Source organism: Pteropus medius, unplaced genomic scaffold, assembly GCF_902729225.1.
Source record: "Pteropus medius unplaced genomic scaffold, Ma_sr-lr_union100, whole genome shotgun sequence".
Lineage (NCBI taxonomy): Eukaryota > Metazoa > Chordata > Mammalia > Chiroptera > Pteropodidae > Pteropus > Pteropus medius.
Window position 1 is genome coordinate 6,234,376 of NW_024349798.1, and position 22,625 is coordinate 6,257,000.

Genomic DNA, 22,625 nt, shown 5'->3' on the forward strand with positions numbered 1-22,625 from the left:
CTGACTGCCACTGAATTGTTCACTTTAAAATAGTTCATCATATGTTATGTGACTCTCACCTCAAATTAAAAATAATAATAATCACTGACCACCCGTAAGGAAGGCACCATGACAGTCAAGGCGAATAGGAGTTTATGTTCTAACGAGGGAGACAGGCAGGAAGCAAGTCAATAAAATCTGCAGGAACTAGCCATAGGAACAGTGGGAAAGCATTACCCCTACTTTAAAAGTAATAAACTGACACTCAACAGTGTTTATGAATTTGTAACGGTACTGTAGCCAGTGACACTGGAGCAGGAGAGGACCTGGGGCCTCTGACTCAGGGCCTGCCTTGGACCACATGCTCTCCTGCCTCCCAGCCTAGCATGTGGTTATCCATCAGGCCCTGTAGCCTTAGGGAAGACTCTGGATCTTGAGGAATAAATACTCTAACCTCTCTCTCCTCCCATCTCCCATTGGCTAAACTGGAGGGCTAGAGGTATGGGGAATGCAGTGCCTGTGCCTCAACTTCTAGGACACTGAGTGCACGACAGGGATGGAGGATGGATGTGCAGGGATGATGGAGAACATCCATCACACAGAGGGCTCTGAGGCACGTGCTGTAAAGAAAATGGAACAGAGCTGTGGGGGAAGGGACTCAGGAGTGAGGCAGGTTGAGATGGTTTTGGAAAAGTGGATAGAAGTTCAGACAGAGAGCTCTTTCTAGAGGAGAAAGTGGCAGGAGCCAGCACAGGGCACGTTTGGGGCATAAGAGACAGTCCTGTTGGCTGCTCCCCAGAGGATTGTGGATGATGAGCTGGAAGGCACGCTGTGGCCCTACCTGGGGAGTCTTCAGGTGCTAGGGAGACATGTTTGTTCTCATCTTAAAGGTGGACCGAGGTTGGCATGTAGTCTTTACTTTTGGGGCCTGGATGTGAGCTGAGCTGCCCCAGAGAATAGTCTGGCCTCAGGGGAGGGATCAGCAAAGGAGGCAGGACCAGTGGTGGGGAAGCCACAAGCCATGACCACCCGACCAGGGAGCAAAACGGTACATCAGGTGTGGTAGGCATGGGACGGAAGGGCTCACCACGTGCCAGGTAGGCTACCTGGCTCTTGGCCAGGACAGAGGCTGTTTTCTTCCTGACTGCTGTGACTTGCAGCCTCTCTGGATCTCTGAGCACCTGCTAATGCTATGAAAATTAAAGGATCTGGGCGTCCCTGGGGACAAATAGTGGCTTTCAGTAGACTCACGAGTTGCACAAACTTGTTTTCCTTCTCCCAGAATTATTGTGAGAATTAAAATTAAGATAATGCATGGGAAGTGCTTAGCACAGAGCTCCATGTTTTCTAGGTGCCCTCAGTGGTTACTGTTGTTATTAGTCAGAGATTTGAACTGAGCAGGGAAACTGATATGGAATGAGACCTCGGCAAAGTTAGTCACCCAGAGCCCTGCAGGAGCACGCCCAGCGTCTGGGAGAGGGGGAGTCTAGTCTGGCCAAGGTGAGCTGATGCCAGGCAAGAGGCAAACCGACAACCTGGATGAACCATAAATCATCGTGCTAGGTGGAAGCATCCAGACACAAAGACCACATGTCGCATGATTCCATTTGTATAAAACATCTAGAACAGGCACGCCTGTAAAGACAGAAAGTAAATTACTGGTTGCCAGGTGCTGGGAGGAGGGGTAATGGGAGTGAATGCTGATGAGTCTGGGGTTTCTTTTGGGGTGATGAAAATGTTCTAGATAGAGGTGATGGTGCACAACCTTTGGAATGTACTAAATGCCACTGAATTGTTCACTTTAATATTGTTGTGTGTATTTTTGGTTATATATATTCTACAACACACAAAAATTAACATTTCCAGAATCAATTTTTTTAAAAAACATGGTCTAACTATCTGATGTCTCTAAGAGACACATTTTAGATTCAAAGACACAAACTGGTTGAAAGTAAAAGGATGGAAAAAGATGTTTCATGTAAGCTGTAACCAGCAGAGAGCTGGAGTGGCTGTGCTGATATCAGACAAGATAGACTTTAAGACAAAAACTGTTCCTAGAGACAAAGGAGGCTGCATGGGTGGCTGAGGGTTTTGGAGGGCAGAGAGGTGGACACAAGTGTCTGGGGTGCCAGCCCCTGCAGAGCAGTGTGCCCACAACCAGCCTTGAGTGACCCAACCAACTCACAAAAGGGGCAAGTCCAGACCTGGGAGTGCAGCCCTAAGAGGACTGTTTGTGCACCAAGAAATGTCCCTGCCGTTAGTGAACAAAGGTCGCCTTGTCAGAACCTGGCTGAGGTTGCCAGGGTTACCACAATGACCCACTCTAGGGGGTTGCCATGGAAGCTGTTTCTAGGATGGTGCAAGCTACTTAGCTAAGTGTTTGCACCCACCAGCCAGTCAGGCTGGCTGATGAAATGCCGTGTTGATGGCAGAGGTCACCACCCCTTTCTCTGGGCTTGCTGGATGAGTGTCCTCTACTGCCCTTTATGGGCACCTGTCAAAGTGCAGAGGCCCTAGCACCCACCCCAGACAGGGTGCATGGTGCCTGGGAAACCAGGGCAGGCACCAAAGAGATTTCTCCAGAGAAGGTTTGGGAGGACCCACAGGCGTGGCCTGAGCTCTGGTGCCCTTGGTCAGGCCACTGCCAGATTCGGAGGCTCAGGCTCTGCAACAGGTCCTTAAGCAGGCGTAGGTTGCAGGGTTTCTCACCCTCACAATATTGACATCTGAGCCGGGTGATTCTTTGTGGTGGAGACTGTCCTGTGTACTGCGGAAGTTAAGCAGCATCCCTGGCCTCCACCCACTAGGAGCCAGGAGTTCCCCATTGTTGTGACAACCTAGAATGTCTCCAGATATTGCCAGATGCCTGCTGGGGGCCAAACCATCCTGTTGAGAACTGCTGAGTTGGAAAACCTGCCCCCCGCCCCTGCTCCCTGCGTGGTTATCTCCATAACCTCGTGTGTCTGCTCGTGCACCAGCCCCACCTGGGTAATGTTCCCACTGGCATCTCCCAGGCCGCCTTGAACATGAGTTTTAGAAAGCTGCGTTTGGAAGTCCCTGTCTCCTTGAGGTCTTGGTTATCTCATCTGTGATGATGACCCCTGGCCGCTGGCTCACAGGAGAATATGAAGGACCATGTCAGCTGTTTGTTACTAAAATTTTTCTGTTTCCATAAATAAACTTGTGGATCCCCTTAGGGGACTGCAACAACCTAGTGTTGCTTTTTAAAATTTTTTAATTTTAGAACTCCCTCCTCAACCCCAAACTTCTGCTGTATATCCCACAATTAAAATGATTTTAAATTTAAATTGGTTTCCTAGAATTTCATAACAAAGGCATGGGAAACACTTTGGGGATTTAGAGAATCAGAGTCGAAGTTGCTGCAATAACAGTAATGAAGTTCGTAGGTCGGCAGCCACCTACCAGGGTCCCAGGAAGTACTGCCGCATTCCTAGTTCTGAAAGTGAAGATTCCCATTTTCCAAAGCTCTTGCCTCTGGGGCCACAGAGACCAGTTTAACTGGTTGTCCGAGGGCGTGTTTGCTTTGAACCCCTGTATTGGATGGGCCCTTCCAGGCCTCTTGTAAGCACTGGGCCCTCAGTTGGAACCTACATTCTTTTTATTTAAATTTATTTATTTAAATTAGTTTCAAGTACTGAACCTACATTCTTGGCTCCACACACCTTGAGGTCCACTTCTGGGAAAGACAGCTTTCTACACTTGCTTCCCTTGAATGTGGTTCCATCCAAGCCCTGATTTCGTCCCGAGGGGCCATGTGGGCCCTTCTGGGTTCTTTTCCCACCAACACAGTCCAAACCCTGACACTTCTCCAGAGCCCCTCCACTGGCCCTTCCTCCCGAGACTGGAGTTCACTGCATGTCCCCAGGCTTGTAAGAAGCAGGCTGGGTCTGGGGTGGGGGAACCTGTAACTGCCTATCATGTGAGAGCAGCACTCCCTGAGAAAATCATCTTTCTCCTCTGGTGTGCAGCCCTCCCCCGTGGAGCAGCCTGTAAGGTTCACCATCTTTTCTGGGTTCGCCCTGTTACTTAGCCATGTGAGGGTGGATGACTCCTACTCAGATAATTTGGTCCTCTGGTTACCCCAGGGAGACAGGGAGAAGGGAAACATTGTACATAGGTCACAGACTTCTCTGAAAAGCATTTTCCTTCCACAGCCAATAAGGACTCGTAAAACCTGTCCACGATACCATGATCACCCCCAATAAAATTAACAATAACTCCTGAATACCATCTAATAGACACTGTCGAAATTCACCCCACATGTCTCTCAAACAAAAATGCTGTATTTTACAGCTTTATTAAGATGTATTCCATATACCAGAAAATTCATTCATTTAGAGTATGGAGTCATATAATGTATGTCAGCTATACTTCAATAAAAAAGTTAAGTGTACAGTTTAGTGATTTTAGAATGTTCACAGTTATGTAACTTTCACACCCAATTTTAGAACATTTTCAACAGGCCACAATGAAACCCCTGGACCATTAGCTGTCAGTCTCCATTCCTGCTCCTCCTTGAGCTCCCACTTTTTTACTTACCATAATGTTTTCAAGGTTTATTCATGCTGTAGCATGTATCAGTACTTTATTCTTTTTATTGCCAAGTAAAATCCCATCGTATGGAATTTCATTTATCAGTTGATGGACATTTGGCTGTTTCTATCTGTAGGCTATTATGCGTAGTGCTGCTACGAACATTTGCATACGAGTTTTTCTGTGAACATATGGTTTTTATTTCTCTTGGGCATATACCTAGGGATGGAATTGCTGGATCATATGATTATGTTTCAAGTTTGGAGAACTGCTAGACTGTTTTCCAAAGAGATTGCTGTTTACATTTCCATCAGTGTATGAGTGTTCCAGTTTCTCCACCAACACTTCTTACCAACACTTCTTACCGTCTGTCTTTTTTATCATAGCCATCCTAGTGGGTGCGAAGCCTGTCTCATTGTGTTTTTTATTTGCATTTCCCTGGTGACTAATGATGTTGAGCATCTTTTCATGCGCTTATTTGCCATTTGTATATCTTCTTTGGAGAAATGTCTATTTAGATGATTTGCCCATTTTAATTGGGTAATTTGTGTCTTTGTTGTTAAGTTGTAAGAATTCTTTATATATTCTGCATATGTGTTGTACGTATATAATTTGAAATGTTTTCTATCATTCCGTGAGTTATCTTTTCACTTTCTTGATGGCATATACTTTGATACACAAAGTTTTAAATTTTGATGAAGTCCAATTTATCCCTTTTTTCTTTTTCTTTTTTTGTGGATAAAAGGTGACACTTATGCTTTCGGTGATGTGTCTAAGAAACCATTGCCTAACCAAGGTCGCAAAGATTTACTCCTATTTTTTCTTCTAGAACACAGGAGTAAATAGTTTATAGTTTATCTCTTACATTTAGATCTATGAACCATTTTCAGTTAATTTTTATATATGGCGTGAGGTAGCAGTCCAGCTTCATTCTTTTGCATGTGGATAGCCAGCTGTTCCACACCATTTGTTGAAGACTATTCTTTCCCTATTAATTTGTTTGGGCACCCTTATCAAAAAAATTAATTGGCTGTAAATGTGAGGGTTTATTTCTGAACTCATTTCTCTTCCATTGAGATATATATATACATATATATGTATATATATGTGTGTATATATATGTGTGTGTATATATATATGTGTGTATATATATATGTGTATATATATATATCTTTCCTTATGCCAGTACCACACTGTCTTGCTTACTGTAACTTTGTAGAAAGTTTGGAAATCAGGAAGGGTGTCCTCCAACTTTGTTCTTCTTTTTCAAGATTCTTTGGCTATTCAGAGTCTCTCACATTTGCATATGAATTTTAGGATAAGGTTGTCAATTTCTGCAAAAAAGAACCAACTGGCATTTTTATAGGGGTTGAGCTGAATCTGTTTGGGAAGTCTTCCAATCCAAGAACATGGGATGCTTATATGTATATACGTATGTATCAGCTTTATTGTGATGTAATTCACATACCATACAATTCGCCCATTAGAATATTGTACAGTGCAATAGTTTTTATTGTATTTAAAGAGTTGGACAACCATCACCACAATCAATATTTTCATCACTTCAGAAAGAAACCCTATACCCTTTAGTTATCACCACTCTATTCCCACAATCCTCACCCCACTCCCCAGCCATAAACAACCACTAATTTACTTTCTGTCTCTATGGATTTGCATATTCCGGACATTTCATATAAATGGAATCACACATTATGTGTGATATGTGGTCTTTGTGTTTGGCTTCCTTCACTGACCATAACCTTTCCAAGGTTCATCCTCGTAGCATCAGTACTTCATTTCTTTTTATGACTAATATTCCTTCTTGTGAATATATCATATTTTGTTTATTCATCTGTCAGTTTACTGACATTTGGGTCGTTCCCACTTTTTTGGCTATTATGAATGAAGCTGCTATAAACATTTATGTATAAATTTATGGAACTATGTTTTCATTTCTCTTGGGTATATCACTAGGAATGGACTTGCTTGGTCATATGATAACTGTTTAATCTTGTGCGGAACTGCTACACTGTTTTCTAAAATGGCTGCACCATTATACCTTCCCAGCAGTGGTGTATGAGGGTTCCAATTTCTCCACATTCTCATCAATACTTACTATTATCTGACTTTTGATTCTAACCAACCTAGTGGATGTGAAGTGGTATCTCATTGTGATTTTGAGTTACATTTCTCCGATGGCTAATGTTGAGCATCTTTTCAAGTGCTTATTGGCCATTTGTGTATCTTCTTTGGAGAAATGTCTATGCAGATCTTAGCCCGTTTTTTATTTTATTTCTTTCTTTATTTTAATTTTTATTTTTTAGGCCAGGCAACCCCTTGGTTGACCTCACAGATTGCAAGGACCTTCGCAGCTTACAATCCTTGTTTTTTTATTTTTTGCACCTACAACACCTGGTCTTCCTAGGTGGTCTCCCATCCAAGTACTAACCAGGTCCTACCCTGCTTAGCTTCCGAGATCAGATGGGATCGGGCTTGTTCAGGGTAGCATGGCTGTAGACTCTTTGCCCATTTTTAACTGGGTTATTTACCCAATACGTTGCTGGATTCTATTTGCTAGTATTTCGTTCAGGATTTATGCATTTATAGTCTAGTTTTCTTGGGATGTCTTTGTCTGATTTTGGTATCAATATACTAGACGCATGGAATGAGTTTGGAATTCTTCAATTTTTGGAAAATTTTGTGAAGAATTGGTATTAAATCTGCTTTAAATATTCGATAGAAGTCAGAGATGAAGCCATATGGGCCTGGGCCTTTCTTTTTGGTATTTTGTATTACTACTGCAATTTTTTCACTTGTTTTAGGTCTTTCAGATTATCTATTTCTTCTTGAGTCATTTTGGTAGTTTATGTCTTTCTAGGAATTTGTCCATTTCGTCCCACTTATCTAATTTGTTAGTATGCAGTTAGTATGCAGTATTCCTTTATAGTTGCTTTTATTTCTGTAGAGTCAATAGTAATGTTCCCTCTTTCACTTTTGATTCTAATAATTTGAGTTATCTCTTTTTTCTTGGTTAATCTAGCTACAGGTTTGCAAATTTTGTTGATTTTTTTTTCAAAGAACCAGATTTTAGTTTCATTGACTTCCTCTGTTATTTTTCTAGTCTCTATTTTATTAGTTTCCTCTCTAATCTTTATTGTTTCACTTTTTTACTTGCTTTAGGTTTAGCTCACTGTTTGTTTGTTTTTTTCCCAGTGTCTTAAGGTGGAAGTTTAGGCTATCGATTTAAGATTTTTCTTCTTTGTTAATGTAGTCACATCCAGCTAAAATTTTTCTCTGAACACTGCTTTAGCTGCATCCCATAAATTTTGATGTGTTGTGTTTTCATTTTAATTCATCTCAAAGTGTTTTCTAATTTCCTTTGTGATTTATTCTTTGGCCCATTGGACATATAGGAGAGTGTTGTTTAATATCCATGTATTTGTGGATTTCTAATAACTTCTGTTATCGATTTCTAATTTAATTCCATTGTAGTCAGAGTATACACTTTGTATTACTTCAGTGCTTTTTAAATTTATTGAGACTTGTTTTATGGCCTAGCATATGGTCTATCTTGTAGAATATTCTATGTATGCTTGAGAAGAATGTGTATTCTGCCATTGGTGAGTGGAGTGTTCTATAGATGTCTGTTATGTCTAGCTGCTTTATAGCTTTGTTCAAATCTTTTTCTTTGCTGAGCTATGTAGTCATTTTATCCATTATCAAAAATGAAGTATTGAAGTCTCTAACTATTCTTATTGAATCTAAAATATGTCTCTTATAAAACACTGTAAGTTTGGATCATGTTTTTTTATCCATTCAGCCCATCTATGCCTCTTAATGGAAAGTTTAATCCACTTACATTTAATATAATTACTGATAAGAAGGACTTCTACCATTATGCTATTAGTAATTTTTGTTAGTTGAATGCCTAGCTGTGTACTAGGCCCCTTTTTAAAAAAATTTTATGTATGTATGTATGTATGTATGTATGTATTTATTTATTTTTATGTATTCATTTTTTTTAGGCAAGGCAAACCTTGGTTGACTTCACAGATTGCAAGGACCTTGACAGCTTACAACCTTTTTTTTTTTCATGCCTATAGCACCTGGTTTTCCTAGATGGTCTCCCATCCAAGTACTAACCAGGCCTGACCCTGCTTAGCTTCTGAGATCAGACAGGATCAAGCTTGGTTAGGGTAGAATGGCTGTAGACCCCCTTTTTTTTTAATGGTAAACTTTGTTACGTATATTTTACCACAGTAACAGATATTTTAAAATAGAAATTAATGTTTTCCCCACCCCATTCTCATCTGTCATTATTTGAATAAAGCAGCGCACCTCCTAAGAAACCACCTCCCCGAACGGAATATCTCTTTCTTTCTGCATCTTATATATTTTTTAAATTAATTTTTTATATATTTTATAATTTTTATATATTTTTAATTAATTATATTGAAGAAATTATTTAAATTTTTCCCCTGTCTACTTCTCCCCTTCCCCCTACCCTCTGGTAATCACTAGTCCATTGTCCATGTCCATGAGTCTCTGTTTGTTTGTCCTGTTCATTTGTTGCTTTTAGGTTTATATCCCACATATAAGTGATATCATGTGATTTTCAACTTTTTCTGTCTGGCTTATTTTGCTTAGTATGATGTGCTAGGCCCTTTATGTACATTATTTTTTTTTCATACCCATTTTATGATTGAGGAATCGAAAACTTAGACAGATTCAATAACAGCCCCAGTCAGTGGTAAAACTGATCTATGAGCCCGGCATTGCATCCATAAGCTCTTACCTGGAAGTTTCCTCACTGGCCCTCTGGCTTCCCCTGTTACCATCCCAGGGCCAATCTACACATGCTGCCAGGACCCTTTAAAAATGTAAATCCAGTCATAACTCCCTTGCCTATCCTGCAGTGGTTCCCACCCAAGGGCACGAGATGCTTCACTATGAGTGATTCCTGGTTACTGAATACATTCAACACAGGGTTGCCTCCTGTTCACGCAGGCTATCTGAGCGCTCAGAGCACTGTGGATTTTAATGTTATTTGCTAGCCTCTGAGTATGTTCCAGCCTAGGCTTTGGGAGAGCCCAGAGGACTTCTTGGACCATGGCAGTCATCAGAGTTTTCACACTTCTCTTGTCTTCTCCCCCAGCCACACCCAACTTCATGTTTTCCCCTCCTCTCTCCCTCTTCAGTCTATGAAGACCCTGCAGGATTTGCTCACCAACATTCATGCTCTCAAGGTCACCACGGAAACCCTAAGGAAGGATGTGGACATGCTGAAGAACATGTTTGATAAGGTAGACCCTCCCCAGCATCCTCCAAGCTGGCCATGCTGCTCAGACCTCTGGTGGTTGGGGTGACAGGATAAATCTAGGAAGCCCATTCTTAGTCAAAGAACACAGCCCTGGGGGCAAGAGAAGGAGGCTGATGTGGCCCAGCCACTTGGTCCATCCCACTGAACTCTTGATGGTTTGCACCATGCTATACTAGTTACATAAATCTAGTTCATTCTTATGTAAGCATAATAAGAGAATTTATTCTCATATACTAAGAAGTCCAGGAAGGTCTTCAGGTACAGCTAGATCTAGGTGCTCACGCCACATCAACATCTCTCGTTCAGTGATCATTTTAGTTTGGGTTAGCGTCATATTCAGGCAGGTACTCCCCAAGTCTTGGTGACCCCAGGCTTATATTCCATCAACTTAGGAGAAAGAGAGCACTTCTTCCTCTTCTAGCTCTATCCCAATTGAGAAGTGGAGTAAACCTAGCATAGGCCTACATTCTGGCTCCCTCCATAGCCACAAGGACATTGACCCAGCCCATTAAAGGCTCTTTAAAGGCTCTGAGAAGTCCTACTCTACAAAAACGCATTGAATGCTTTTTAAGCCCAACATTTCCCAAATGTATGTGCCCAGGGAACCCTTTCCTATCCTTTTCTCACTCTCTGAGAAACACTTGCTTTGAAATCTATTCTTCCTTCTCCAGCTCTTAGTCACCTAGAGCTAAGTCCTTGTATTTGAGTAGTGAGAAAAGCATAGCTGGGACTAGAACTTGTACCCCTGACCCATGGGTTTGGCTCATTTGACAGATACGCTTGGAAAAAATAGACACTTCCTTTGAAGACTTGAAAGGGCAGAACCAGAAGATGAATAAGATGCAGCAGGACATGGTGAGGATCTCAGGCCTATCCTCTATCCCTGGTCACCTGACCTCCAGATTCAGGGGTGCTGGGGACATGGAGGGGTAAGGAGAACATGAGCTGCAAAGGCTCATTAACTTGCAAGTTTGGAGGGCATTGTGGACAAGGGAGCCAGCCAAAGGCATCATGCCCACCAGGTTCACACCCCTCATTCCTGACCCCCTCCCTCATCCCACAGATGACTCTTCAGAAAAAGATTCTCACCATCCCCAAAGCTGAGGACATAGTACTCTGGAGCAGCCTCCATGAGGCCATGTTCACCCCAGTAAGTGAAGGAAGATAGAGGAGAGGGAAGTAGGGGTGAGGGAGTGGGTAGTGGGTAGGGTGAGCGCTGAGCTGGCCTGGAGCAGACCTGGCCAGCCCAGCCCCATTTTCTGCAGGGAACTTTTCCACAGGAAGCTGCTTCACTACAGCTGGAAGATTCTGAGCTGTGGCAGGTCGCAGAGCAGCTACAAGAAACTGACCTTCCCCAGACTACCACATACCTCGAGAGTGTTGATCATAGCCAGGTCCCAGAGACCATCCAACTCCCCAAGCTCCTGGAGTCCATCTGGCAATACCAGGCCCCGGGCCAACTACAGGAGGAGGAGTCTACCCAGGCAGTTCCATTCACAGGGGCCGAGGAGCTGGGCCAGCCTCAGGTGCTCGAGCCTCAGTCAGCACCCAAGCCTGGACTTGTACCTGGACCTGAGCCTGGTTCTGTGCCAGGGCCAGAGGCTGAGCCCATGTCTGCACTGGAGCCCATGCTGGAACCCAGTCTGACACCTGGGTTCACGCTAGCACCTTGGCCTGCGTTCAGACCTGGGCCTGCCCCCAGACCTGGGCCTGCATTTGGACCTGGGCCTGTGCATGGACCTGAGCTTGCCCCTGGAGCAGTCCCCAGGCCTGAGCCTGGATCAGTCCCCGAGCCTGGGCCTGCCCCACCCCCAGGCCTACAGTCCATACCAGCAGGACTCTGGCCTATGCCTCCAGGAGGCTGGCCGCCTCCAGGAGGCTGGCCGCCTCCCAGAGGCTGGCCGCCTCCAGGAGGCTGGCCGCCTCCCAGAGGCTGGCCGCCTCCAGGAGGCTGGCCGCCTCCCAGAGGCTGGCCGCCTCCAGGAGGCTGGCCTCCTCCCAGAGGCTGGCCGCTTCCAGGAGGCTGGCCTCCTCCCGGAGGCTTGCCCAGACCTAGCACTGGGCCTTTTAGGGGACAACGTTACTTCCAGCCTGGCCCAGGCCCATCGGGTCCCCTGTCTGCTCTGTTCCAGGGCCTCAGGGCCCCACGACCAGCCACAGAGTTTGGCTCAGCTTGGCCTCGTCAGGTACGGTTACAGTCTCACCAGCAGGCGATTCACCAGCTCCCAGCTGTCTCAGAAAATGAAGATGATGCAGAAGTCTCTCAGGACAGAGCTCCCAAGGCTGAGGCCTCCAAGGAAGCACCCCTAAAGAGTCCCGGTCTGCCTTTCAGCAAGTAAAAACCACTGCTGCCATTGCAGCCGCCGCAGCTGCCGCCTATGCAGCTGCTGCGGCTTCAGCAGCCCAGGCAGCTGAGGCTGCCAGCAAGGTCATCAGGGATGCGCCTGCCACCAAATTGGCCTCCGTAGCAACGACCACGGCTGCATCTGGGCCCTTAGGGGTTTTGGCGGACGTCATGGGCGCAGGGTCTTTACGTGGGGCCACAACCTCCATGGCCTTCACCAGTGAAACTGAGATGGAAAACTTACAAGAGATGGACTACGAAGACCTCACTTCTTTATATTCTTCTAGTATTATCCCTCCTGATACGGCCCTGTCCCAGGCCATGCTAGCCGCCAAACAGGCTGTGACTCCTGAAGACAAGAAGAAAGCTGTCAAGTATTCCATGAACCACATAGCCCAGATGCCCATTAGACACGACTCCCTGAAAGAAGAATTTGCCCAGCTGTCGACCAACCTGCAACAGCGCTTGAGTTACCTAGGTAGGCCCAGCCCGGCTCTGAGAAGGGTGGCAAGGGCTCAGACCCTCCCCGTGGCCTTTAGGAAGCACCCCCTTTCCTTTGTTTAGCTGCCCCAACAAAATCTACATTCAACCATTTGCCATTTATTCCTTTAGTGTAAGCATCAGCCTCTTATTATTCTAGTCTATTCTTTACAATGAAAGTACAGCAAGGTCTTATCTTAGGGGAGAAGCATATAGAGTCAAAATTACTCTTCAAAATCTCCCTTTCAATAGCCCATAAAACACAGTACCACGCGACAGTGCTTTGATAAGTCTGGATCCACCAGCATGCCCAGCAGCGCTGAACAGACCCCAGATGATGTGATCAATTAGGAATTAAGAAAACTGTCAGGCAAACATGCGGATCCTTAAAGACCACAGTCAGTTCCGAGTAGCAGTGGGACCAGTAGATTTGTGTTCCTATTTCATGCCCATGATGCTTATATGCTGACTGAGGATATAACTCGGGTGGTTCTCAACCTTGAGCTCACCTCAGCACTCCATACCCCTCAGGGGCTTGGTGGAGCACAGACTGGGGGGCCCACCTACAGAGTTTCTCTCAGGTGATTTGGGGGGAGGGGGAGCAGGAATGTGCATTTCTAATGCTTCCTGGGGAAATGCTGCTGCCTGCTGCTGGCCTGGGAACCCACTGTGAGATCCACTGCCCCACCCTGTCTGAATCATTCATTATCTTGCCGTTTTGCTCCGTGCCCAATACAATAGTTGCATTAACATAAGTCACACCCATGTTCAGTGCCACCCCTGTTGGAAAGTGCTGTCCCACAACTCTTGAAAAGAGCAAGTAGAACTTCACATAGCTACAAAGAACCACATTGATATCAGTGAATACTGGGGCACAGCTAAGATTCTGATAGTCATGAATTTAAATTTAAAACATAAAGCCATAATAGCCCAAATTCTACCTCTGACTAGCTGCCATTTTTGTTAAGAAAACTGTGGTTATTTTGTAAATGTATCTTGGCTGTGATTTTTTATACTCTCCAGCTCTGTCTTGCATGTTACTTTTTGGCCTCGTGTCCAGATTGGATATAGTTTCCCTTTTTTTAACTCCTCTCCTTTTTTGTTAAATCTTCCTTTCTATTTTGTGATGGGATAATATACTTATAAATAAGGTACTTTAAAGTTTTGTTTGGGGTTATTTTGTGGAGGGGAGTAAATTTTGGAGACTTTTCCCTAGGCCTGTTCAGTCTAATATGATAACCAAGAGACACTCGTGGCTGTTGAGCACTTGAAATAGGGCAAGTTCAAGTTCAAATGTGCTCTAAGTGGGAAGTGCACAATGGATATTGAAGGCTTAGTGTGGAAACAAGAATATAAAATGGCTCATTAATAATTTTTTGATTACATATTTGAATGATACTATTTTAGATATATTGGGTTAAATAAACTTTTATTAAAATTAATGTCACCTGCTTTTTAGATTTTTTTTTTTAAATATGAATACTAGAAAATTTTAAATGACCTCAAAGGCCCCCAAGTTCACAATAGCTCTCTACTGGACAGTGCTGCCTCAGATATCTCTTAACAAAAGCAGATGGGGCTCTAGACAAAGCATATGGTCCCATCCCTGCCACTAACATCTGCCTGCTCCTTTGCTTTCAGCTAATATGGGAATCTCTTCCAAGCTTGGGACAGCAGTGGACTCATTGCAAGAAAAGATTGTCAGCCTCCAGAAATCCAGGATGCAGGTCAGTGTCTCAGGCAGAAAGAGCTTTTATTAAGAAGACCATGCCATGAGGCAAGCTGACGGCAGACTCCATGACCCAGAACCAGATGAAGCATTTGTCTTTTAGCTGAAAGGAGGCCTGGGGCAGTGGGAAGGCAGCTGCTCCCCTGTGGAGGCGAGGCGAACTGCTCCATCTGTGGTCCCAGAGGGTGGGTGAGTGTCCTAGATGGCCGGTTGGAGATATCCTGGTCTGGCACACACTTTTCAAGCCCCATCCTGGCCATGGCGATGTCAGAAGTAGAGACCTTGGGTATCTGTTTCCCCCTTTTAGGAGGAGGAACTCGAGAGAGTTTGGGGCCACCAAATAGCGATGATGAAGGATCACTACATCGTGCTGGACAGGACAGTGGATAAGATCCAGATTCGCCTGGATGAGTTAAAGGTTTGGAAGGCTGGGTGGGCTCAGGAAGGACACTGAAGGGATAATTCCTCTTTGGGATATTCAGACCCTCTGCAAGGTTTCACAGATGTCCTGAAGGCAGGGAAAAGTTAGTGGACAGTTTTACTGGCAATTGCTTGTATGTAAATTACAATTCGGTTAGAAACAAACAAACCCCGCCCCCCACAACAAGCAGCACACACATATTCAAACAGAAAAGCCTGAACGGTGTCCATCTTGTTGACCACTGGGTCACCTGCCCTTAGAAGGGTGCCTGGTCAGAGTGAAGGCTGAAGATGTGCTGAATGAATCAATGAATGAATAAGAGGATTTCTTGTGCCAACTGTTAGGTTTATAACGTTTCTCCTAAACTGGCTTGTTTCTGAGCAGTCAGCGCCACGGAGCCTTTCCAGAACAGCAGAGTTGCTGACATGAGAGGTATGGAGATGGATACAGAGCATCTGCCAGGGGCTCATTCCAACAGACACCTCCCATGAGCCTGAGGGGTTCTGACTTGCTGAGCTGGATCTCAGGACCAGTCCAGTCTGTGCCTTGTCCTGGAGGTGTCCCAGACCTTCGGAGAAGGGATCACGGTCATTCCCAGTAGGAGATGACCTTCCCCCAAAATAGAAAGAGACAAAATCTCAAACCAAACCACCTGAGTTGGTTTCCATGGGGTCTTCTGATTCCCAGTGAGGGGGCTGTTGGTGGGATACATTAGAGTATGGAGGGCGAAGGGGAGGACCAAGACAAGCCCTTGGCATATCTCGCCTCCAAAGATGGTCACACAGAGTAATCAGGCCAGGACCCACACAGGGTAACTTGGACAGGAAAAGAACTGCAAAGCAAACCAGTTCCCAGCCTAAGCACAGGGGAAAGGGAGATCTCCTGGACTGTGTGGGCGGAAGAGACTAATGATTCAAGCTCAGACCTTTGTGAGTGCCAAGATAGGAATGACATCTTCTGGCTACTCTGGGCTCTCTTTTAGTCACTGCTTCAAAAAGCCGGATTGCCATGTCCTAGGAATATATTGGTGCCCTTCCTGGGTGGAAACTGGAGCTAGTCCATTCAGCACAGTGCAGGCGGGGTGACAGAATCTGCCTCTAAGTAGTCATCACCCCTTGAGAGAAGCTTGAGAGGATGAGGCCCGACCAAACAATGTTAAATGGAGCAAGGCAGCCTTTGTCCCGACTTCCTTCCTGCCCCTCATGCCAACAAGAATTAATTACCTATAAAAGTTAACCCTGGAAGGACCTGGAACGGGGTTTTGTATACAACACATGTTTCATTAAATATTTCTTCAATGAACATGTGCAACAGATCAGCAGCCCCATCTAGTCCTTCCAGTAGAGAAATGAGGGCATGCAGACACATCTGGAATAGCCGTTACTGCTTTACCTGGCTGTCTGTGAGAATGTAACAGGTGATGCAAAGAATCCGCTTATTCATTCATTGAGTCATTCAGCCAATGTTATTTCACCTTCACCCTGCACCTTCTTAAGGCCTGGTGATACAGCAGTCAACAGGACAGACACTGTCCAGAGTCTTCTGTGTTTGGGGGTAAGCAGTGGTACTTGTGTATTTAATTGAACTATAATTTATGCACAGTGAAATGCCCAAGTCCTAGTATAAGAGGTGGATTAATTTTTGCCTATTCATACACCCATGTCACCACCATCCAAGCAAGATGGAAACATCCATCACCTTAGAGTGCTTCTCTTCAAGTGTCTCCCACTCAGAACACAGCAGGAAAATAAACGAGGGCAGAACTCTTTCTTAATGACTGTGGGAAACATTATTTTCCTTTCACAAGTGGATGTGATGGAGCTTTGCATTAATGAGAATTAGGTTCAACTTTGAATAACGTAAACTGCCAAATAACTGACTGAAACTATGTAACTCAGAGAAACAAAGACAGAGATGGTCGGTCTAGAGCTGGTCTAGTATTCCATGGTCTGTGACTTCCTTTCATAAGATCACCTCAAGGCTCTAGTCATTAACTCTAAATTCAAGCCAGCAGCAAGGAAGACACCTACCTACTTGCATTTACACCCCAGTGGTCACACCGGGCCGTAAGGAAGGCTGTGAAATATAGTCATGATTCTGGGAGGTCAAATGCCCTCTAAAAATTGGGCGTTCTGTTGCTAAGGGTGAGAGGGAGACCAGGTATGAAGGGAGAAGTAGAAGACTATTTTCAGCTTTGGAAGAAAAGTGACCTCACCCTTTGGGGACATGGCCCAGAGGATGTGAGGCTCTTTCCAAGCAGGTTAGCTGTTGCTGCTGTCATAGGAAGAGTCTAGTAAGGGGAGAGAGGGTAGAATTAATGGAGGGAGCTGATTCTTTGTGGAGATATGGGAGTGAGATATGAGGGTTGTTCCCTGACAGTGGCATAAGTGTGAGTGGCATGTGAGTGCTTGGCTGATAAACAGACTGCAGTTCTTCCGGGACCCCGTTACAGATCAGAAGAGGTGAACTCGCCTTAAACATCTAGGAAGCCATTTGTTGATCAATGTCACCCCAATAATTTTAAATTAAAAAAAAAAAATCTAGAGAGCCAAAGCATCAGCATTGATTTGTGTTTTCCTTTCTCAGGTCTGCCTTCCTGTGCAGCAAAGTTCCCATGATGCCACTTCCAAGAGGACAGCTTGTCCCAAGTCCCATGTTCCTTTATTTCTGATCTGGGCACCTGGAGTTCCGGAGCCCAAGCTTTCCCATGTGCCCACCCTACCTGCTGTCCTCCTGGCCTCATTGTCCCTTCTTGGCACATGGCAAGGGTGGAGGTGGGAAGCAGACATTACCCTCGGGGCTTCCAAGGGTGGTTGACATGCCCTTTGCTTCTGTTCTTAGGCTCTCCATGCACAAATAAAAAGCCTAGAAATACAGAAGGCAGACAAAAGTATGATAGAGCAGGAATTGAGAGAGGTGAGTGAGCAGATTCCTCTCCTCTTGCTCCCCCATCCTGAGCCCCAGCTCTCCGGCCCAGAGAAATGGAATCATCCAGCCCCAAGACAAAACCTGGCAGAGAGACTTCAGAGTCTCCTTCCACTTTTATTTGTATAGAAAAGCTGGGAAAGCTGCTCAAAAGTTGTCCCATCAACTCTTATTTTCAGTGACTCAGAATTAATGACAATTTGTTATATGAACTTAAAAATCATGTCCTAACTTCTCTGTCACAGAAAACTTTGGCTTTGATCTGATGACTGTGTTTGAGCCAACTTGGAGCTCAGAGTTGAATTTAAGCCAAGGCTAGATGTCCAAGGTTCCAAAACTAGACAAAATTGACCAAAGTGGTCTGATCTCCGCCAGCTTCCTCCTGCTCCCACCCCAGCAGTCCTGACTCCCTGAGTCCCTTCTCTCTCTAGAAAGCTGACAGGAGCACTCTGGCAGGCAAGGCAAACCGAGCCGACCTGGAGACGGTGGCAATGGAGCTGAACGAGATGATTCAGGGCATGCTGGGCAAGGTCATGTCCCATGAGGATGATGGAGGAAGGCTGTGAAGCAGCTCAACAAGGACCTGGGCACCAAGGTGAGTTCCTATGTATTGTTTAGCACTTGCCACATAACAAATTACCCTATAATTTAGCAGCTTAAAACAACAAACATTCAGTCTCTGAGGGTCAAGAATTTGGGAGTGGCTTAGCTGGGGGGCTTAGGGTCTCTCATGAAGTTGCAGTCAAGATAACATCTGGGGCTGGAGGAGCCACTTCCAAGATGATGTCCGTCCTTACATGCCTTGGACAAGATCCCTCACTCCCTGATCACACGGGCTCCTTCATAGGGTAGCTGATTTCCTCCAGAGTGAGTGACCCAAAAGAGCAAGACAGACGTAGCTTCTACATTTATCACCTAGAAATCTGTAAAGAAGAGCTGTTCCTCATCAGCTTGTGATTACCCGGAAATATGGTTCGTTGAGGAAAGGCAGGAACAATGATGAAGTATTTCCTTTAATGACCAGTTTTCAGGGTAAGATATTGGTAGAATAGCCATATCCAGTACATAGTAGCAAATGAAGGTTTCTATTTTTATTTATTGATTTCTTTTTTGTGAGTGTCACCATAAATCATGGATTTTTGTATATTCAGTTTGTTCAATCAATTACGTTACTACTTATTTTGTCATTCCCATGGTCTCATCATTGGCCTGAGAGCTGGCTTGTGAACCCTTCAACTTGACCCTTTGTCATCAGAAAAATGTCTTGTTTTCTTAAGTGACAAGATGTTCCAGGTTTACTGTCAACAGTACCTTCCTCAGACCTGAATTGGCCACATCTCTGGAGTTCTGGTTCCTTTTAGTGGGGAGTTATGTTTAGAGACCAAAATTTGGAAACCATTTAAAAATTCAGAAGTCCCACCGTGAAAACAGTCTGGTAGTTTCTCAAAAAGTTCAACAGAATTACCACAGTACCCAGCATTTCCACTCCTAGGTATATATATGCCCAAGAGAAATGAAAAATTATGTCCACATAAAAACTCATACAAAGTGTTCATGGTAGCATTATCATAATAGCCTGATGTCCATCAACTGGTAAATGGACAAACAAAATAGTCTAGCTGTAAAATAAATTATTCATTCCATAAAAAGGAATGAATGCTATAACCTGGATAAACCTTGAAAACATATTCAATGAAAGAAGCCAGGCACAAAAGGCCATAGATTGTCTGCTTCCATTTATATGAAATGATTGGAATAGGCAGAGACAGAAAGTAGATTAGTGGTTGCCTACACCTGATGGCGCTTGGGGGGACATGCAGGGTGACCGCTAATGGGTATGAGGTTTCTTTTGGGAGTGAGGAACATGTGGTGATGGTTGTACAACTATACTAAAAGTCGTATACTTTTACACTCAGTATTTACTGAATGTATACTTTACACTCAATATATGTGTTGGATGTGTGAATGTAAGGTGTTCGGGGACCATTGGGAGAGATGTTTCTCAGGCCCACAGGTGTGCAGTTGAGCATAGGGATTGATTGTTTGGGGGCAGTAACTAACTAAGGGTATTTCTTCCCTTGGCTGCAGGGAAGCTCACTGGGCAGCTCCCCCTAGCAATAGCATGCATTAGGGGTACGAACCTTAACCCAAGCTTTGTTGGTTCTTTCTCTGTAACCACCTCACTTTCTCTGTTCAGTCTGGTTATACTCTGTGTAACTTTGCAGGTTACTGCAAATCCTTTTCTAGAGCGATGCAGAGTGTGAATTAAAATTGACTAAATAATCTTCCCTTTGGTTGTTCCAGCTGGCCCGCAGGGATTTGGACAATCTAAAGAAAGACATTGAGGAGATCTGGCAAGTAGTCAGGAAGCTGCTGATAGAAGGCCTCCGATTCGACCCCGACAGCGCTGCCGGCTTTAGAAAGTGAGCCCCTCACTGAGGCCAGGAGGCCCTCTCTGGGGAGGAGACAAGAGGGGCGTCCCAGAGGATTCTGGGAGCAAGAATTCCAAACCTGCGGACATGGGGAGAGAAGGCTGGGCTTCCCAGCTGGGTGTGGAAAGGGGTCGGGATGAGCTGAGAGCACAGGCACTCAGAGGTGGGCCACCCTGGCCTGGGCTGGCAGAGGGGGCTCCAGGAGCCCATCTGCCCCAAAGCCCTTTTGCCACAAATGAGGAAACCAAGGCTCAGAGAGGGAAGGGGCCATGCACATGGCAGCCTGGGGGGATCTGTGACCAGAGCCATGCCCCTTACCCACATCCAGACAGCACCCCAGGCAGAGGGACTCTGTTTCTGGGGGCTCCTATCCTTAAATTACCCCTCACGCCCCACTGTCCACCGTGAAGGGGGTTTCCAGAAGGTCCCTGGTTTTAAAGATCTCCATTTGTTTGAAGCGGGGAGATAAACTACACACACTTTGATTCCCCACCTCTGCTCCAGGAAGCTGCAGATAGTAGTCAGCAGGGACCAGCAAAGCTGAGCCGCGTTGGGCCAGGCCAGTGGGTATAGGATAATGGGGGGAAGTCCTGGCCCTGAGGCAGAGACAGACCTGCAGCCTCCCCTAAACACTACCTGGGGGAGGGAGCAGCCTCACAGACCCTGGCTGGGGCGCCACAGCTAACCACTGCATGTCTCCCAGGAAACTGTTTGAGCGGGTGAAATGCATTTCCTGCGACCGGCCTGTGGAGATGATGACTGGCCCGTAAGTAGAACCACCAGGGGGCACCCTCTCTCTTCTGGATGCATGTGAGAGCCCACAGACACACACACCCCAACCCTATGTGTCCATGAGGTTCAAGAATCATTGATATGCACATCCACTTTCTGTAAATGTCATTTCATTTGTTCCCTGTCCCTGGGTGGGCCACCGTCATTCCTTTTTCCACCAGGCCTTGTCTGGTGCCCACTGTCCCAGGGAATGGGTCAACTCTAAAAGAAAAGGGATAGAAGGAAACTGTGGGGGAAAGCAGGACTTTGTGAGACTTTTTTTATATGTATTTTTATAGTCTATTTTTGGAGGTGAAATTCACATAACATAAAACTAACCATTTTAAAGTCAATGATTCAGTGGCATTTAATTTATTTACCATGATGTAAATAAATTCTCTAATTCCAAAACATTTTTTTTTTTGGTCCCCAAAGGAAACCCCAGACCCATTAAGCAGTCGCTCCCCTTGCCCCCTCCTTGAATCTACTTTCTGTCTGTAGATTTGCCTGTTCTGGACATTTCATAGAAACGAAATTATACAATACGTCGTCTCTTGCATCTGAGCATAATGTTTTTGAGGCTCATCCATGTTGTAGCCTGTGTCAGTGCTTCATTCCTTTTTATGGCTGCATAATATCACCTTGTATGGATGGACTACATTTGGGTTGTTTCTACCTTTTGGCCTTTGTGAATAGTACTGCTACGAACATATATTTGTTTGAACACCTATTTCCAATTCTTTTTGGGTATAAACCCAACTGTGGAAGTGCTGAGTCATATGGTTAGCTTTCGGAGGCGCTGCCAAGCAGTACTCTAATAGGGTTTAAGAGCTGGATCTTGTAATACCCACACTCTGTACGGTGCGAGCCTGGCCCTGCTGACCCGTGAAGCTCATCAGCGCCCCCATGTCAGCCCATGTTTATGGAGGGGCTTTGGAGCTATATCAGAATTTTCTTTCAAACAACAGATCTCTAGTTGCGGCATTATTTATAATAGTAAAAAAAAAAAAGAAAAGAAAAGAAACAAACTGAAGTGGTAAATGAGTTACCGTACGTACGTTCACATCAGCCAAAACAGATCATAGGAGAATACCATACAATGGAACCTTGTGAGATGCAGAAATGTTCTATAGCCGTGATGCCCAGTGTAGTAGCCACTGGCCACGTGTAGCTGTTGAGTGCTTGAAATGTGGCTAGTGCAACTGAGAAAGTGAATTTGAAATTTTATTTAAATTTAGTTAATTCAAATGTAAATTTAAATAGTCACCTGTGGCCAGTGGCTGCCATATTGATAGCGTAGTCCTGGAAGAATATTAACAACCTCGAAAAATGTTGGCAATAAGTTAAATGAGAAAATCACATCGCAGGTGTGTTATGAGCCTATTTTTGTTAAAAAAGAAATACATAAACATGGAAAAATCCTGGAAGGACACGTATCAAAATATTTGTCATATGGTTATCGTACTTTATTTATTTGTGCTTTTCTATACTTCCTAAAATGCTGGCAATCAATGTGTATTACTTTTTAAAAATTTTATAAATTTTATTGTGGCTTAAACACAGAAAGAATATCAATGTTTACTGTCCAGCTCGATGGGTTTTTACCCACATGTCCACCTTTGTAGCTACCACTCAGATCAAGATGTAGAACAGTTCCAGCTCCTCAGAAG

At 44.8% G+C, this 22,625-nt stretch overlaps 1 protein-coding gene, 1 non-coding gene and 1 pseudogene across 2 annotated transcripts in view; 1 reads left to right on the forward strand and 2 right to left on the reverse strand.

The window, feature by feature from the left end:
- The window catches only part of CUNH16orf96 (chromosome unknown C16orf96 homolog), a 47,346-nt gene that overhangs the window by 16,463 nt on the left and 8,258 nt on the right, over positions 1 to 22,625 (forward strand). The window contains 12 exon segments of the mRNA XM_039885225.1: positions 9,732 to 9,836; positions 10,628 to 10,708; positions 10,917 to 11,003; positions 11,134 to 12,154; positions 12,157 to 12,675; positions 14,319 to 14,404; positions 14,714 to 14,824; positions 17,669 to 17,743; positions 18,184 to 18,298; positions 18,301 to 18,347; positions 20,057 to 20,175; positions 20,888 to 20,950. Of these exon segments, the coding sequence (XP_039741159.1) occupies positions 9,732 to 9,836; positions 10,628 to 10,708; positions 10,917 to 11,003; positions 11,134 to 12,154; positions 12,157 to 12,675; positions 14,319 to 14,404; positions 14,714 to 14,824; positions 17,669 to 17,743; positions 18,184 to 18,298; positions 18,301 to 18,347; positions 20,057 to 20,175; positions 20,888 to 20,950 (2,429 nt within the window).
- Positions 6,934 to 7,052, reverse strand: LOC120620642 (5S ribosomal RNA). Its single transcript, XR_005657945.1, has one exon. It is a non-coding gene; the product is annotated as a 5S ribosomal RNA (ribosomal RNA).
- On the reverse strand, positions 8,628 to 8,746 carry LOC120620607 (uncharacterized; annotated as a pseudogene).